The sequence below is a fragment of the Nestor notabilis genome, unplaced genomic scaffold (assembly GCF_000696875.1).
Source record: "Nestor notabilis isolate BGI_N333 unplaced genomic scaffold, ASM69687v1 scaffold35211, whole genome shotgun sequence".
Taxonomy (NCBI): domain Eukaryota; kingdom Metazoa; phylum Chordata; class Aves; order Psittaciformes; family Psittacidae; genus Nestor; species Nestor notabilis.
Genome location: NW_009913941.1, coordinates 29,692 through 46,080, shown reverse-complemented (window position 1 = coordinate 46,080; position 16,389 = coordinate 29,692). Strand labels below are relative to the sequence as shown.

The window sequence follows — 16,389 nt, the reverse complement described above, 5'->3', positions numbered from 1 at the left end:
CTTCAGCAGCATTGCCTTGATTGTAATTGAAATGAACGGAATTCATGAAATAACTTTTAACCATATCGTGGAATATACCTTTGTAACTCAGATCCAGACACTTCATGGGATTTTCTTTCATGCTGTTAAACTGTATTTCTATCTATTACTACTAACCTGCTAGGCAGGGGTGAAAGCAATTCTTTTTCAGTGAAAGAGAACATTTTTGTATTTTCACACTGGTCTGCCTTTTACACAACCCCTCCACTTCATCAAGACCTTGACATAGGTCCCACAGAAATGCATTTAAGTATGTTATTGAGTACTCTGCTGAAGAGGAATGGAATGCTGAAGTGAAGCTTGTGTTATCTAACTGCTAAATTAAATCTTACACTCTTTTTTTCCCCTCTGTGCATTCTCTGCCTGCTCTTGGAAATGAAAAAATAAAAGATTGAGATTCCTGAGAATAAAATTCAGTAAATCAGTAGTCAGCAGGTACATGGTATATTCCAGCATTTTTCTCTGAGCTAAACATAATTTATAGTATGTGTAGTATGAAGTAAACTAGATTTTAATTACTTTGTTTGCAGATTGACAATGAGTATTCACTGGGTTTAAAACAAGATGACAAAAGGAACACGTAGTTAGTCTGTGAATGTTACATACTGAAAACTACCAAGTATTTTTCCTTCCCAGGTCTGGTGCACAACAATAGTCAGCAAAGGTACAATCCTTTGTTCAATAGATATCCATATCTGGGTGGGGGAAGAGGGGAATCCTGTAAAATATACCACATGTTATTTTCTTCCTTTCTTTTTCTTTCTTCAGAGATTTTCTGAACAACCTTGGAAGTAGAAGCTGGTAGATCCAGCACCCCCATTTGCACTGAATAATGCCACTGGGAGGAATTCAGTATCTCCTTGTAGTTTAAGGAGAATCCAGACATCCTCATTTCTTTTGTCTAACTGCATTATGGAAACTGCTCTTATTCTTTGCTATCAGCTAGATGTGAAGCTCCTTCAATTGGAAGAAATTTTAACAGCAAGTCCATTCCTAGTTTACTCCCCACATGCTGCAGCCCAGTATCTGACCTCCTACGTTCTAACTTTTGGTGCTGTGTCTCTTTCTGTGGCAGAAAGCTAATGCTTTTTATAAAAGGCAGCTTTTAAAATGTGGATGGCTGTGTTAAAGCATGAGTGCTGGCTGCTGAACATGCAGTGCCTGAAACATAGAGAAAGAAAAAGCAGTTTATTCTATGCAGTGTGATCACAAACCTCTAAATTTCAATGCTGGCTAGATGATATCTCAGATAACCCACTATGTACAGTCCTGCATGGATGGAAACATGTGGAAAAGCTCTTTCATCAGCATGAAATCCAATCAGCACCCATTTCTTCCAAAGAGAAAGAGAAACTTGCAGGGTTTAATGGCCTAATTCACTTCCAAGAAAGCCTCAAGTCCCAGCAGATGCAGAAACCTTTTGGATGTCTTCAGACACTAATGACTCCATTAGTTGTGAGAACTCATAGTCCATGACAGAACTTCACATCCTAAAACATGACCCACACACAGACTGTCATTTTAGATTTACTTACCATCCTTGCACATCCTTCCACTGCTTTTTACCTGTAGCAAGGATAGTGGTTTGTCTCCAACTTTATACTTTTATAATGACAACACAACAACAATAATCAAAAGTCAACATGATAGGATTACCTAACCATTAGAAAAGTAATTCAAAGAGCTTTAGAATAAAGAAGAGAAAACCTGAAAAGGACAACACAAACATTTTTCCACACTTACAAGATTTTAAAAAGCAGTTCAGCATGGTATACTATGTTCAGGGACCACAGATCACAAGGCCAGGTATTCTTGCTTCTAGTCTTCCTTTTTTCTTTCTTTCTTCCTCTCTTCCTTGCAGTTATCCTTCTTGCTCTTCAGGCTGCCCTGATGTACAAGTGATGCTCCAGGATCACAGCTATCAATGATAAATGGAGAAACAAGAAAAACCTCCTCAGGCTGGTCCTCCCAAAGGATGGATGTGACCAAGACCAGGTCAGAGAGTTACAATCAGACCTGCCTTTTTCTCATACCCATATAGCATGTGGAGAATAGAAGGCTTAAGACAACTTAAAAATAGTAAGTGAATTCCCCCTTGCCTTCCCTTCCACCACCCAGTCTTTTTCTAGATGTCTTAAAAAACATGGGTGGAGAGACCAATTACTGACTTACACCAAATATCAATTGGTATTCAAGTATGACTTTGCACACATACATCTGCCTGAGACAAGTGATTAGAAGTCTCTCACTAGGTCTGCCCAGCTATTAGGAGGACAGTTGGTTCTCCTCATAGCACAGGACTGTGGTTTCAGTACGTCTGGTAGCCAGTTTTGAACTGTTTGCTGTGTTTACTTCTCATACCTTCCCTGACACCCAGCACGTAACACATTCTGAGACATAACTAACCTGTGAAATCCTGCTGTGAGAGTGTATGAACTTCTTACAGCTCTGTAAACAGAAAATCAGGTTTGAGAGCTACATGGTATCACCAAAATCTAGAGACCATCGTGGTGTTGGAGTGAAAAAAAGAAGTATTGCCTGAGAGTAGACAGGAAAAGTGCAACATGTTTTTTTCACATCAGCATCATCAAAATCATCAGGATTTTGTTTTCAGCAAAACATTCCTAAAAGCTTCTAAATTGTGTCTGTTTTCTAATCCCCTCTAAATCCAACTTTTGCCCTGTACCAGATCAAAGCATTAATTTCAAGGGAACCAGCCTAACCAAAAGTCACTGCAGCCTTACAAAACCTGCTCCCATTGTGTACTCTACAAACACTCTCATGGCACATCTATTTAATATACGGGCATGCTAGAACCGATCCGCTGCTCTGCTCTGCATCAATAGCTTTCAAGGACTCCCATCTCACCAGAGAGGGGACAGACACAAATTACTACAGAACAAAATGCTGTCAGAGAATAATGCCGTCTGGTCGCTTCCATCCAATAAAAGCCAAAGCAACCATAAAACTTTCATGGAAAAGGGTGATTATTGACTCTATGAGGATAACACTTTATCACAGCACCTTTTTTCTATTATGCCAAAATAAATTAAAATATCATAGTCCTTCTTTATGGCCAGTTTACCTTACACTTCTGATTTTGGCATTTTTTAAAATGATCTTGGAAAGTCAGAAAGCTTACTAGTTCTTTCTAATGCTGAAACAGAAAGTGAATGCTCAGTGTGCAACACAGAGGTATTTTAAACATAAATACAGTGATTGATGCATTAAGCTGTGAACTAGACAGTACAATGTTTCAAAACCAGTTCCTACTTCCTTCATTTCTCTCCTCATGTTTAGTACCAAAATGTAGATTCTTTCCTAAACTGGAAAGGTACATCATAAGAGCTCATAATTTCTATCTTTTTCCCATTTGTACATATGCCTGTGTCTTGATAGCTGATCCAGGCTAACTTAAAAAGTCTCACTTTTCCTCCAAGGCAAACCAGACATGTATTTTCTCAAAGATGTGAATTTTATATATCACATTTTTGAGTATAGTTATTAGTATTTCCTTTAAGGACATCAATGCTACATTTTAAGAAAAAAAAAAAAGTGAGAAATCAGAGAACATTTGAGTTACTGGTTACTCATTGAATAGTCTGAATCTTAAAGCTAGACAGATTTCTAAGAAAATTAATTAGTTGTCTTAAGGACCACACAGTATGAAAAATAACAGTGAATATTAAACACTTATGCAGATACAAATCATCTTTTAAGAATTATTATTTATAGGTAACTCCGAGGAGTCCATTTCTATGTTCTCCCCAGAATATTCATTACGAAAGTAATTCTAAAATATGACAAAGTGTTGTTTCTAAGTTTTTGTTAGTAACGGCTTTATTCTGCTTGAGAGGTGAAAACATGCAAATTAATAGAGTTTGGCAGTATATGTCTGCAGTTAGGTTCTTTTTAAAAAAGGTCAGGCGATGTTGGAGCGTTGGACATGATTCAGATTTTAGCATGCACTGATTTTATGAATGTTTAATTTTCCAACTCTAATCCATTTATATAAATGTGACTTCTGAGTCAAGTGAGAGGTAGTTGAAAAGCAGCCTTATTTTAAATTTTACCAAAATGTTATAGCTATTGAACAAATGAATCATCGATTTATTTTACTTAACATAATTTATCTTGAAACCTATACGTGTGTATGCATTGTATCAGTTATCACAGATCACCAAGAATATGCAGTCAGTACAGCCATTAATCATCCACGCAGACACCTTGGAAAAGGCCAAAGTTTGAACTGTGTCTCAAATGATGTACATATTGGAAGAAGAAATTCTGTTTCAGAAGCGAAATGGCATAAAATATCATCCCTGAACCAAAAATAATAGTAATAAAAAAAGCTCACTGAGTTTTTAAAACGAGTTTTTTTAAAATATGAGTATTTAAAATAAACAAGAACAGAATTGTTGTATTTTATGCAAAAAAAACCCAACAAAAAAAACAAAAAAAAAAAAGAAGAGGCAGGTTACTTTTATGAATGCCATAAAAATAAACTATTTTAATAGATACATAAATAAAACGTTTAAAGTAGAATTTTCCCCCAAACATGAAGATGGCCTAGCTTCTGTACAGAAACCGAACAATATTCATGTGACTACTAAATTAAATAATCACTTTGTTACATTCAAAATAATTGGAGGCAAATACATAATGAAATGATGCACCTGAATCATTCTCCTTTCTCGTCCTAGCAGTGTATACAGTATTTTCTTGTTTTACAGTACTCTGAGGATATGGATCTCTTAAATAAAATCTCTGAATTATAAGAGTGGAAATAAAATTAAAAATAAAAGGGAAAAATACGAAACAACCCTAGCACCCAAAGGGGTACCTTGCATCAGCCAGTAATTAAAGTTTTAATGGAGGAGAAATAAGTATTGTGCTGTAAAATAAATTATGTCTTTTACATATTGCTGTATAGTTATCTTAAACTGTTTAAATATTACATTCACTTTGGTGACGTGTTGTTCTCTATGCGTATAATAAATTATACATGGCATGTGCTACCTGTTCATGTGTGTTAAATAACAGCCTTCTGGTTTTACTACAAATGGGGGAAGCTTAGAACATCTAGGACATTTAAAAAATATTTCTGATTTATGTAAGGCAAAGTCTCATTCAAAGCAGCTTTCCTCCCACCATGGCCCCCTCTCCAGCACCTCCAAAAAGTTACTCTGGTGGCTTCAGGTTTTTGCTGTATTGTATCAAAGAAGGTCACGGCTTGGTGACTAACGCTTTCTGACCCACAGAGGTTCTCAAGTTTTGTTTTCCCTTTCTCTCTATGAATCATCTGTCAATTGGAGAACATCTGCCATTAACAACTCCATACTCTCCAAATATCCCAACTAATTTAGGCAAGAAACTGCCATTTGTTCATCAAAAATCAGTTTGCAGAAATGAGCTGTTACTGTCATTGTTATCTGGAATGTAGCTGTGATGGGCAAGCACCACTCATCCTGTAGAGGAGAAAGTTTGTCATGTGGACGTGTACGTACGCTCAAGGCAAAGTGTTGAGATATCCTGTGCTGGTGAAATCAGAGAACAAAATTAAAGATGACAACCTTCATCCGTAGTGCAGAGCTAGCATTTCTACTATATTCTGTAAGAAGTTCAAGAAGTTTGGCTAAGCTGACTTAGAGTCTATCCACCAGCAAGACGTGAACGGCAATGTAATGATTGTCCTTTCTTCTGATTTGCTTTTTTCTTGTTCTTGTTCTTGTTCTTCTTTTGCTTATTCACACCTTTACTTTTATCAGCTTTCTTTTTCTTCTCATCCTCCTTAAACCATGGACCCCAGACTCCTCCATTCAGCTTTGGGTTACTCCGAGGGTCCTTCGGTGGGTATCGAACGGGAACTGCCGTCTTATTGAACTGTGAAAGCCTCCGCAGCAACTGCTTCACTACATCTGGATACCTTGTAGAGAGGTCCACTCGTTCATACGGATCAGCGGTGATGTTGAAGAGCCACACCGTTTTGCCAGCTGACCAAGAAACGCGTTCGTTGTGCCAGCGGTTGGGGCCCGCGTTACTGAAGGCCTGTGGAGGTACCCAGTCGCTGTATCCTGGATTTCCCGTCAGTAGTTTCCAATGATTCACTCTGATGGCAGACTGAATCGCAGTGTTCCAGATCCCATAGCCAGCTGCCCAGGACCCATTTTTGGCTTTGGTGTAAATTGGGTCAATGTTGTGCAGGATGTCTACCCGTGGAGAACGTCTGCCTTCACTAATGGTTTCCCATATATCATAACCATCCAGCTGGATATCTTCATCGATCTGCCCTTCTGCCAGGGTGATCAAAGTGGGGAACCAGTCTGTGATGTGCACAAGCTCCTTACAAACAGACCCTTTGTTTTTCAGAAGGGGACTATGGACAAACCCAACAGCACGGATCCCTCCTTCCCAATAGGTCCCTTTGCTTCCTCGGAGTGGCCAGTTGCTTCCTCCAGCCATTGGCTGCCCACCATTATCTGAAGAATATATGATGATGCTATTCTCATAGTAGCCATACTGCTTTAAAGCAAGGGTTACGTTGTTTATGGCTTCATCTAAACAAGCCAGCATTGCAGCGTATCTTCGCCTATTGATGTTATTTATCGACCGATAATGTTCAAAATACTTGCCTGGTGCCTGCAAAGGCGAATGAACAGCTTGGTAAGCAATATAGAGGAATATAGGTCTCCTGGGGTTATGAGAAGCTAAGATTTGTTGTACTTTCTGTGTGTACATCTGTGTGGAGTAGATGCCGTTGTCGTGATCCCAAGCTGCGTTGTCATTCTCATACAGGTCATAGCCACATATCCCAGGGCTGTCACATTTGAAGTGGGTGTAATAGTCGCCACTGCCTAAGAGGGAGCCGAAGAACGTGTCAAACCCTCTCTGCGTGGGCATGCATTCTCTGCGATAAAACCCCAAGTGCCATTTGCCAACCATGTGCGTCGAATAACCAACCTCCTTCAGCTTCTGAGGTAGCGTGACGTTATCCAGAGGTAAGCAGTTGGGCTGCGTTGGCCGTATAATGGAGTGCTGGAGGCCGGTGTGTATCTGGTACCTAGAGAAAGAGAGGAGACAGGCATTAGGTTGTGGTGGGGGGAAATGCTCAGATCCTCCTTATGCACGGACACCCATGTGCACAACTAACAGAAAATATTCCTATGCATGCAGCAGTTTTCTCTGGAAATATTTTGAAGTCCATATGTCAAAAACTAACAGGGTCATACTATTAGACCTGCTGAAACAGGAGACTGGTATCTGTTTCTCTTCACACATGTTTAAGAGCTGTTCCCCCACCTCCTTGGCCAGTGGGCAACAATACCGAGGAAGAAACACGACAGAGCAGCATCACACACTTCTCTCCCTGCTGGCCCCATTTTTAACGTTTTAATTTCCTTGTAGCTGTGAGCAATATCAAAGGATCTCAGAGGCAATGTGCTGCCTGGGAACCATTATTTGGGCACTACTATTTATAGGTAGTGGTCAAACTCATAGACCTTGATGGCATCCCTTCCGTATGATAAAAACCTCAGAAAGCAGAATGATTGCATTGTGAATAAATACAATTTTTTCACTGCCTCATAATTTGCTCGTGGTAAACATATCTACAGCATATAGATATGCTGGATTTTGAGCATGTAGCGGCAGTATATTTAAAGGACAGTATAATAAATTCTGCAGTGCAGTGCAGTGCAGTACAGTCTATGTGTAAAGAATACATATGGCCTCCATATGATTAGAAAATGAATTCAGCATGGGCAGTAGTATGTATCAAAAATCAAGGACAAATCCATTTAAATGAGCTTGACATTAAAAATTAAAATCTAACAGCACAGTGTAAACCAAAGAAGATCTCTCCCTGAGCTTGAGGCATGAATAGAACAGCCAGGTCCACCAACACCGTGAATCTTCCTCAAAACCACTTCCTTTATTCATTTGTGGCAGTAGGAGTTGGGGCTTCCTGACACATTCTGCTAGCACTGCCAATCTGACTGGCCTCCTGAGCTATCTAGAAAATTAAAAGCATTAGACTCTGCCTGCCCATAAATAACTTGAAGTCTGCTTTTATATGATGTCTTCCTGGCCAAGATCTTAGAAGGCACCAGAGATGTCTTTAATGTCTGCCAATCTGTAAAAACTCTGTAACTCCCATTCTAGTCTTGAACTTAGTTCCACAGAACAGAAGCTCTAGTCTAACTAATTAATTGCAGAAGCCTTGGGTGTCACACTCCTCTGCTTTAAGCTAGCGTGTACCAAATACACCGCAGCACTGCTGCTTTACTTTGTCTCTCTGGCACTTTTGCAGAGCATTCTTTCTGTTACCAGCTTGTGGATCTGGAGCCCTGCCATCCAATTGTCCCAAAAATCACATGCTGTTGCTGACAGGAGGTACTGCAGTAGTTAAAGCATACTCTCAAAATTCAGGTCTTCTGGGATCTACACTTGGCTTTTGAAAAAGAAGCGCCATGCACACAGAAATACCCACGTTTCCCATGATACAAGTATAAGCCTTGTCTTTTAGAACAGGTAAGTTTCAATACAGAAACCACACTGACTACGGCAATGCCCCATACTTCAGTTCACTCCATCTTTGAGAGTCCTCAGAGAACAATGTTCCCAAGACATTTCATTTCCTTCTCCTTCTCTTTCCTCCGCCTTTTTCAACTCTTTCAGTGAATTCCCCTTATTTGATCCAACTGAAGAAGTCCTTGCCTCCACCCTGCTATTTTAGTAAACAGCTTCTGCTTTCCCAAATGTTGACAGATTCCTCTATCTTGAGATCAACCCCAATCCCAGCTGGACAGCTTCTCCCCTGATAAGCCATTTTGCTGGAAGTCAGAATTTTCTCTAAAGCGATGCTGTTGCAGTAGAGATCCTTCCACCCTTCTTGACACAGAACCTAAGCCTGGGGGGAAGAGGCAACAGAATTTCTGACACATTGCAAACCAATTTGCCTCTTGACAATGCCCACACAAAGTATGGTATTCATACAAAGCTAATTCTCATAAAGAGTTCATAAACAACAGGCAAATTCTCCACCTTGGGCTTTTCAATTATTTAGCCAAGCATGAAATTCCTACACAGCTAATCTGACAAATAGCGTACCAAAAAATATCAAGAATTAGCCTCAGTTATAGATGATATTCTTAGGAAAATATCTGGCATACAGCAATGCATTTTCTTTTGGCAGTGCCCTCAATATGCTGGTTACAACACACACAGAGCAGTCCTGTGTCAGGTCCCTGCTGCTGTCTTTTTGCAGGAGACTTTGGTGTGTTTCCCATATTTGTGTGCATATGTTATTTATGGCATAGCTATGCTTCTCAATATGCATCTATGTACACAAATAGGTACTAGATAGATATTTAGACGTGTAAAAAGGGATCTGCAAAATAACCAATTTAAAGTAAAAATACTTCAGCTGGAGAAATGTTTCAAAGAAATATCAACCTGTAATTATCCGAATATTCTCCACTATTACAAAATGGTCAAGATCTGTTCACTCTGCTGTGCCATATGCTTTCCTAATTGATCCATTATGTGCCAATATTGCTTTTTCAGTGAAAGTCTTTTGCTTTCAGAGGACTTGCAGACCATTCATGGGAAAACAAAGTAAAATGAGAGCAAAAGACAGTGATTATATGGAACTAAATGGCATCAATAACAATAGGAAAACTGTCTCAAGATTACTGTTTTGAAACTGTATTTAGACTGTGCAAGAGAAAAAAAAAAAACCTGAAAAAACACAAAGGAAATAAGAGGCAGATGCTGATTTGGGGGCAGTCCTCTAGAAGATAAACTCATGAGCTCACTAACTGCCATGAAATGTCTGTGAACTACGTTCTATCGATTTCATTGCTTTCCACCACAACATTAGCTAATTCTTTAAAATGAACTGGTTGAATTTAATTCCAAATACAGAAAGCAAGTTATGATCATGAATAGTCTGGAATTCATTATAATTACAACACGAGTAACCAGTTAAATATAAGCAAATGCTGACAGGCCACAGAATCTAATGTCATAGTTTGGACTTCGACCTTTATGGACAGTGTTCACAGAAAGGTAATAGACTGATAATATTCTGTACAAAGTATAGAGGTTCAAGACCTGTGAATACTTTATACACATGTACTATGCTCTCTTTCTTCTTGCCCCTCCAATTTTCTAGATTGTGGCTGTTTCTATTAGACACAGGAAATATGGGACTTAGAGAGCAAGGAACTAAGTAAAATTTATGTGAAATGTTCAGCTAATCATATGCATATTGAAAATTAATTTATGGTCACTACATGGGGATGGCTCCTCTTTGCACATTTCCTACTTTTTATTTCTATTGTACTAGTGCAGATGGTGCTCAGATTTTATAGTAAAATCACTGATTACTGTTCCAGCCGTTCAATACTAGTTGACTGTTACACCGCTTTGTTTACTTGTTTGTGGTGGAAACTTGAAAGCAAACAGACTCCCAGTGGGAGTATCTTGACGACTTCATAGGGCCTTTGCTTCTTGGGTGCTGAGAAAAAGATTTCAGAGAATTCTTAAAATAAACAATCAAATAAATCCTCTATCCTGAGTATGAGCTCACGATACTGCATTCCAATATGATTGCCCTTCCTGTTTTAATCTAGAAAGACACAAAGCTAAGCCAGTGGCTTTTATGTTATTCCACTTTCAGTCTCAAGGTGCAGAGACCATTAAGTTGTTAAAAGTCAAATGCACATTCAAGTGCCAGAATCTTTGTGGATGTAAATCACCATGGGCACATCAAAGTCAATTTGACCTGAGCTTGAGGAATGCATTAATATTTGGAGGCTTAATTTCCCCCTTCTGACGTCCTTTGTGAAGCTAAAGAGTTTCCCAGTTCTCATCTGGAGAGAAAACCAAAGTAGACAAGTGGATCAATGACAGTAATCTTTGCGCATTTTCACTACTATTCCCCTGAAGCAGAGAGCAAGACTGAAGGTCTGTGTAGTAGAAGAGATTCACCTGGCATACCTCACATCCCCATGGTGCTTATGCAGTCTCAAACATACGCAGGCCAAAACAGTTCTCCTTAAAAAAAAATCCCCTAAGGAGTTTTCTATTATTTTCCCCCTTAACTTCAGGGTGGATTCTGCACTGAGCAAGAGGCTGGGGTGTTTTTAATTTTGTAATGTGCCTGTACAGAACTATTGACTTTAAGCTTTCATCATTTTAAAATACTGCACTAATTGTCTTCAAACTGAGATTCTTTTAAGGCTTACTGAAGATTAACAAAAACTCGCAGTTTGAAGTTTCTAATTTCGGGAACTTTTGCTGGCACAGTTCTAGTAGAACGCGGGAAAATGTATTTTTGTTATGCTTACAGAGTTCAGGATATGTAAAAAAAAAATAAACCCGTTTTTAAAATAATAACCTCTAGCCTAGGATGTACAAAAGACTATTTTAAATAAATTAAAAAAAACTTCTGCTAGAAGGAGTTGCAAGCAGACTGATAGCACTGAGGTTATGCATGTTACATGAATTAAAGGGATCGTTACTAACAATTATGCATCTCCTTGTTAAAAATATTCAAATACAATAAGTAGATACCAGTCAATAAAGCAGGCTAAAGGGACTGCTGAAGAACAGCCTTTGATACCTTACCTGAAACTGTGTAACACAACAGCTTGAAATACAGCTATTCCAGATGAGTAAAGAACATAAAAATCAGTGACGCTTTTTGCCTGGAGGTTTGAGTCCTCAGAGGTCCCAGCTAGTGGGGTGAAAAAATAAAACCCCAACATCCCACTTGCCACCAGCAAATCATTAGAAGCTGGACTCAATGATCCATAAGAGAAAATAGAGATCATAAAGACTTCTTTATAGGGGACTGAGGCTTTAGCATGGAGCCCACAAACCCTCAACATTTGGAAAAGCTGTTACTCTGGGGAGATATGTTTACTCTCATTTACCTTAAAGCTGGTTTGGGCTCTGTAAGATGTTTGAGAGGCAAGAAGCAGCTGACTGGAGGCTCTTCTGCTTTCAGCCCTCCAAACAGGCTGGTGAAGCGCAAGGCATAGAGTTGCACAGTTCCTGATCAGACACAGACCAACATGAAAGAATCACACAAAAATGATTTGGATCAGAAATACTAGCCATAAAACTAAATGTTTTGTGTGGAATCTGCTAAGGTTTTAAAAACTAAAATAAGGGAGTGAGGCTGGAAAAGGAACACGTTGATACAGGAGCCACTGGGGCAGAGGATAGAGCTAAGGTGATTTAAATGAAATGCAGATAAACCTATCACAGCCCAACAGGAAGTGCTACAAAGCAGTCATCTCTCCTGTATAGCCTGTATAGTCCTGTATAGCACAGATAGCCTGTAGCCACAGTGCTTCTGTCTCATTCTATACTGAATAAACTTACTGATAAGCAAAATGTTTTCTAAATTTTCATGTCTTTTTTATTTCCAGTCTTTTCCTGACTCAGATTCAGATGACAAGTCTCGCCTTTGCTAACTTCCACTTACCATGCTTCCGTAAGAGCAAAAGCAGGCAGCAAATATCTCAGTATTTGTCATGGTAGCAAATTTGAATCTGTTCTAAACAAGACTAAGCTAGCTAAACTCTAAACACATTTCTTCAGTACTGATGATCTATGGCAACTGTGTAGTATTCCACATGATGTGTTTTCTAAATGCTAGCATGAAAGTTTTGGTTTTCATGCAATATAGTCTTCTCAGAAAAAAAATCCTAATGAGCCTTGAGCCTACACTATAGAAGTTAAAGTTTGTCTTTCAAAAATAGCAGCTATGCAGCAGCATGGGAGGAAATGGTTTTTTTCTGCCCTAAGTTCCGGACACTTGGTTCCAAAGTAAAGTTACAGCTAAGGCTTCAGTTTAACATGCAGCTGAAGTAAGAATGTGATTTCAGCCAGGTAGTTGGCTGAAACAGGACCAAAGTAAGCAATCAAAGTTTGTGCCATGAACACGAGTTATGCTATAGGTATGGAAGGAACTCTCAAGTCAGACATGCAGCATTTTGTCCTGGTATTTTAACCATTTTTTCTTCAGATCTAAACAACACTAAGGAGGGAAGGAAATACCTTCTGCATTAGAACATGGCCTGTCACAAAGCATACCTTTTTGGGATAGAAAGCATGTATTGGCTTATGCTGCCTATTTTACTACCTGCTTAAGACTGTGGGAAAGATATTCTGCATATCTACAATATTGTCCCAGTAGTGTTTGAATTAGATGTGAAATACTTTTACTGATATATTTATTTGTAAATGGTACTATAGCTAGGGAGTCACTTCTCTGAGATGGTGGGTGCATGACTTCCAGGAATAAAACTCCTTGTAGAGAAAAGAGGAGCAAGGATTTATTACCAGAGCATGCAGGCAGTTCTTCACAGGGATGAGAGTCACAGCTGGAGGGTTCAGACGAGCTCTGCTGAAGCAAATGACTGTGCCATAACCTGACCAACACTGCTTAATTTTTTTTTAGACATTTGAGAGAGGCAAAGACTCCATTTTTGGCAATAGGCAGGATCCCCATAGTCCCGAGTCCCAACTATTCAACTGACTGAACGCAACTGACTGAATACACACTTGGATGAGACTGGGGTGCATGTCATTGCCTTAGATTTACAGCTTCTCTTGGAGAAGAAATGGAGGTATATGGGCAGGGAATCCCAAGTCAGTCTGAACAGGCCCCTCAGAACATTTTCTCTGCTCAAGTTTTCTGACAAACTTAAACATATGACAGAAAAAACCCCCTCTGTGAATCTATCATTTAACCATTTTCATCTCTTAGCTTATAAATTTAAGATTTGGCAGGTGGAAAGGGGGGTTATGAATGTAGATGGATCAGAGAAGCAAGTGCAACATTAAAGACTAAATGTGAATTTCAAACCTTTGCAGACTTCACTGTGCTGGCCCGCATGAAAGAAAACTGAAGTTTTCACATGCAGACATACCCATTCATTTCATCTTCAGCTGTATTCCTTGAATTTTTATGTGCTTATAAATCAAAGCAGAAAAATACCCATTTCTAAACCAGGTGTTTACATAAAAAGTCTAACACAAATTATTTACCATTTTGTCACTTGGACAGTGGTACTGCAAACATTTCCCTTGAAACATTCTGAAACTTGCTGAATTTACTTTCAAGGGGGTTTTGGGGGGCGGTAGTTTTTTGGGTTTTGGTTTTTTGGTTTGGGTTTTTTTTGGTTGGTTTGTTTTTTTTTGGTGGTTTTAAATCAGCTAAGACTCTTCCATCAAATACAGGAAAAGAAAAAAACCTAGGTAGTGATTAATTCATGGGTTAATAATGTTACTTTTTTGGTTCTATTTATCTTTTTCCAAGGACCTTCAGGAGCTGAGGTTTAACTAAACGCCATTTGGATTCTGATGCATTAACCTCAAAATCATTTGGAAATTCTGATCTCATGCAAGCCCTGACATGTGGACATTTAAATAATGCCCTTACAAATACATTTTTATCACACAGCACCTACAAATGCCACCCACGGTTACATTAACAAAAATAAACATTTACCCAGAGCAAGAAGCCGAGGAACTTTCAGTGAACTGCTTGATCGTTCAGAAGCTGTGACAGACCCTGCTGCTCAAAAGCTGGAGAACCAAGGCAGAAAATGTTGTTTGTGGCTCTATATTCTGACCAATTTTGCATCACCTCAAGGACATGCACCAGCTCTTCTCCCTTTTATCTTCCCAACTCCTGCTGATACACCCCACGAGCGAGGCAGAGGTTGGTGAACAGCAGGAAGGAAACTGTTGTCACTAGAGCTGCCAGTTTGAAAGGAAAAAAAGGTTGTGTGGAACCAAGCTGGGAGAGAAAAAAAAACAGAAAATCTTTATCTGCATGTCCTTGGGGTTAATCTCCCTGGTTCCAAGGGGCTGTTAGCGCAGGGAAAACTAGAAACCACATAATGCAGCTCAAGCAGAAGCTTCAACTTTAAATCACCCCACAAATTAAGCTGTAATTAGTATTTTCAAACTCTAATTCTGATTTTTTTTAAAAAGTTATTAAACTGGCAGTGTATCTGCTCCTAACTTTTCCTGCCATTAAGACAATTTGCTCAAATGGGAGGGCAAAAAGGATAATGGAGTGGGAGTCAGCAGCAGCTGGAATGCACATGTGTACATGCAACTGTTATTTTCTTTGCTCCCCGTTTGCTGCAGCTGTGGAAACAGAACAACATTTCCAACTTTATCACCGAATGTTATTTAGATAAATAGGGAAGTAAAATGTGTGATTGCATGATCAGCATTCTGGGTTTCATGTCTACATGGAAGTGACATGAAAACAATTTGACTAAATACTTTGCATGCCAACCACAAATCCAGATGTTGCCACCAAATTCTGGGCTCTCAGCAAAAATAGATCCCATCGGATATTACACTCAATCAACATGGTACAAGGAAAAGAAACGCAATGCTCTGAGTTCTGGAGTATGACAGAGAGACACTCCAAGAAGAGAAGCACCCATAAACAGACTAGCAGTGCATATATCTCTGAAATTAAGGCAAGAAAATGGCAAAGCAAAACCAAGTCTTTAGTAAGAGATGATTTTTTTAGTCCTGCTGCAGTTATTTTTACAGGAAGGAAAACAGAAGAAAATGAGATAAATGGAGTCTAAAAGCTGTAAATTGGCATGCGGAAGAATTTCCCCCTTGGGTACTTCAAAAAGTGGTCTGCAGCCTCTGCTGCAGCACTGCATGAGGGTGGAGTGAGACCAGCATGTCACAAAAGGGACACGTCACATACCAGTTTGTGAAGGCTGTTGTTCTCTGTGCTACAGCACGTAACTCCTGAGCATTGACAGTGTGTAAAACTGGCCTTCATTTTAATCTGTGTTCACTGCTGTGCTGGAGAGAATAGCATCTCAGATACTACTAACATCCTGGACTAGTCATTCTGACAGACAGGGTTTCATTGTCTGTTGTTGAAGTATTCTGCTAAAAATCTCAGGGCTGAAATCTTAATTCTGTGATAGTTCGGGAAAATTAGTTCATCTTTATACGAGAAGAATTTATTTGGTGAATGCACCTAATGGATGTGAAATATATTCATTATATGATTACCTTTCATAAGAAGACATCTTTCATAAAAAAGACATACTTGATAGCAGTCCTTAAGGTAGCAGCCAAACAGTTAAGTGTATCATATCACAAGCCATTAATTTCTTTTGAAACGTTAGATTAGTCTTTAAGACTGTAATTTAAAATTACAGATAAATTACTGAGAGTATGCTGAACAATGTATTGGCGACAATCTCTCTTTAGTATTTATAACATTCCTCTTACCCTGCTCTATGGTAAGTCTTAAGCTCAACTGTCTCAAAGCACCTATTACAG

At 39.1% G+C, this 16,389-nt stretch overlaps 1 protein-coding gene across 1 annotated transcript in view; it reads right to left on the bottom strand.

The window, feature by feature from the left end:
* Positions 1–5,691: 5,691 nt before the first annotated feature.
* Positions 5,692–16,389, bottom strand: part of ARSJ (arylsulfatase family, member J) — a gene marked incomplete at its 5' end in the record, with an annotated part of 40,383 nt that continues 29,685 nt past the window's right edge. Inside the window, one exon of the mRNA XM_010023423.1 lies at positions 5,692–7,099. Within this exon, the coding sequence (XP_010021725.1) occupies positions 5,692–7,099 (1,408 nt within the window). The remainder of the gene's footprint in view (positions 7,100–16,389) is intronic.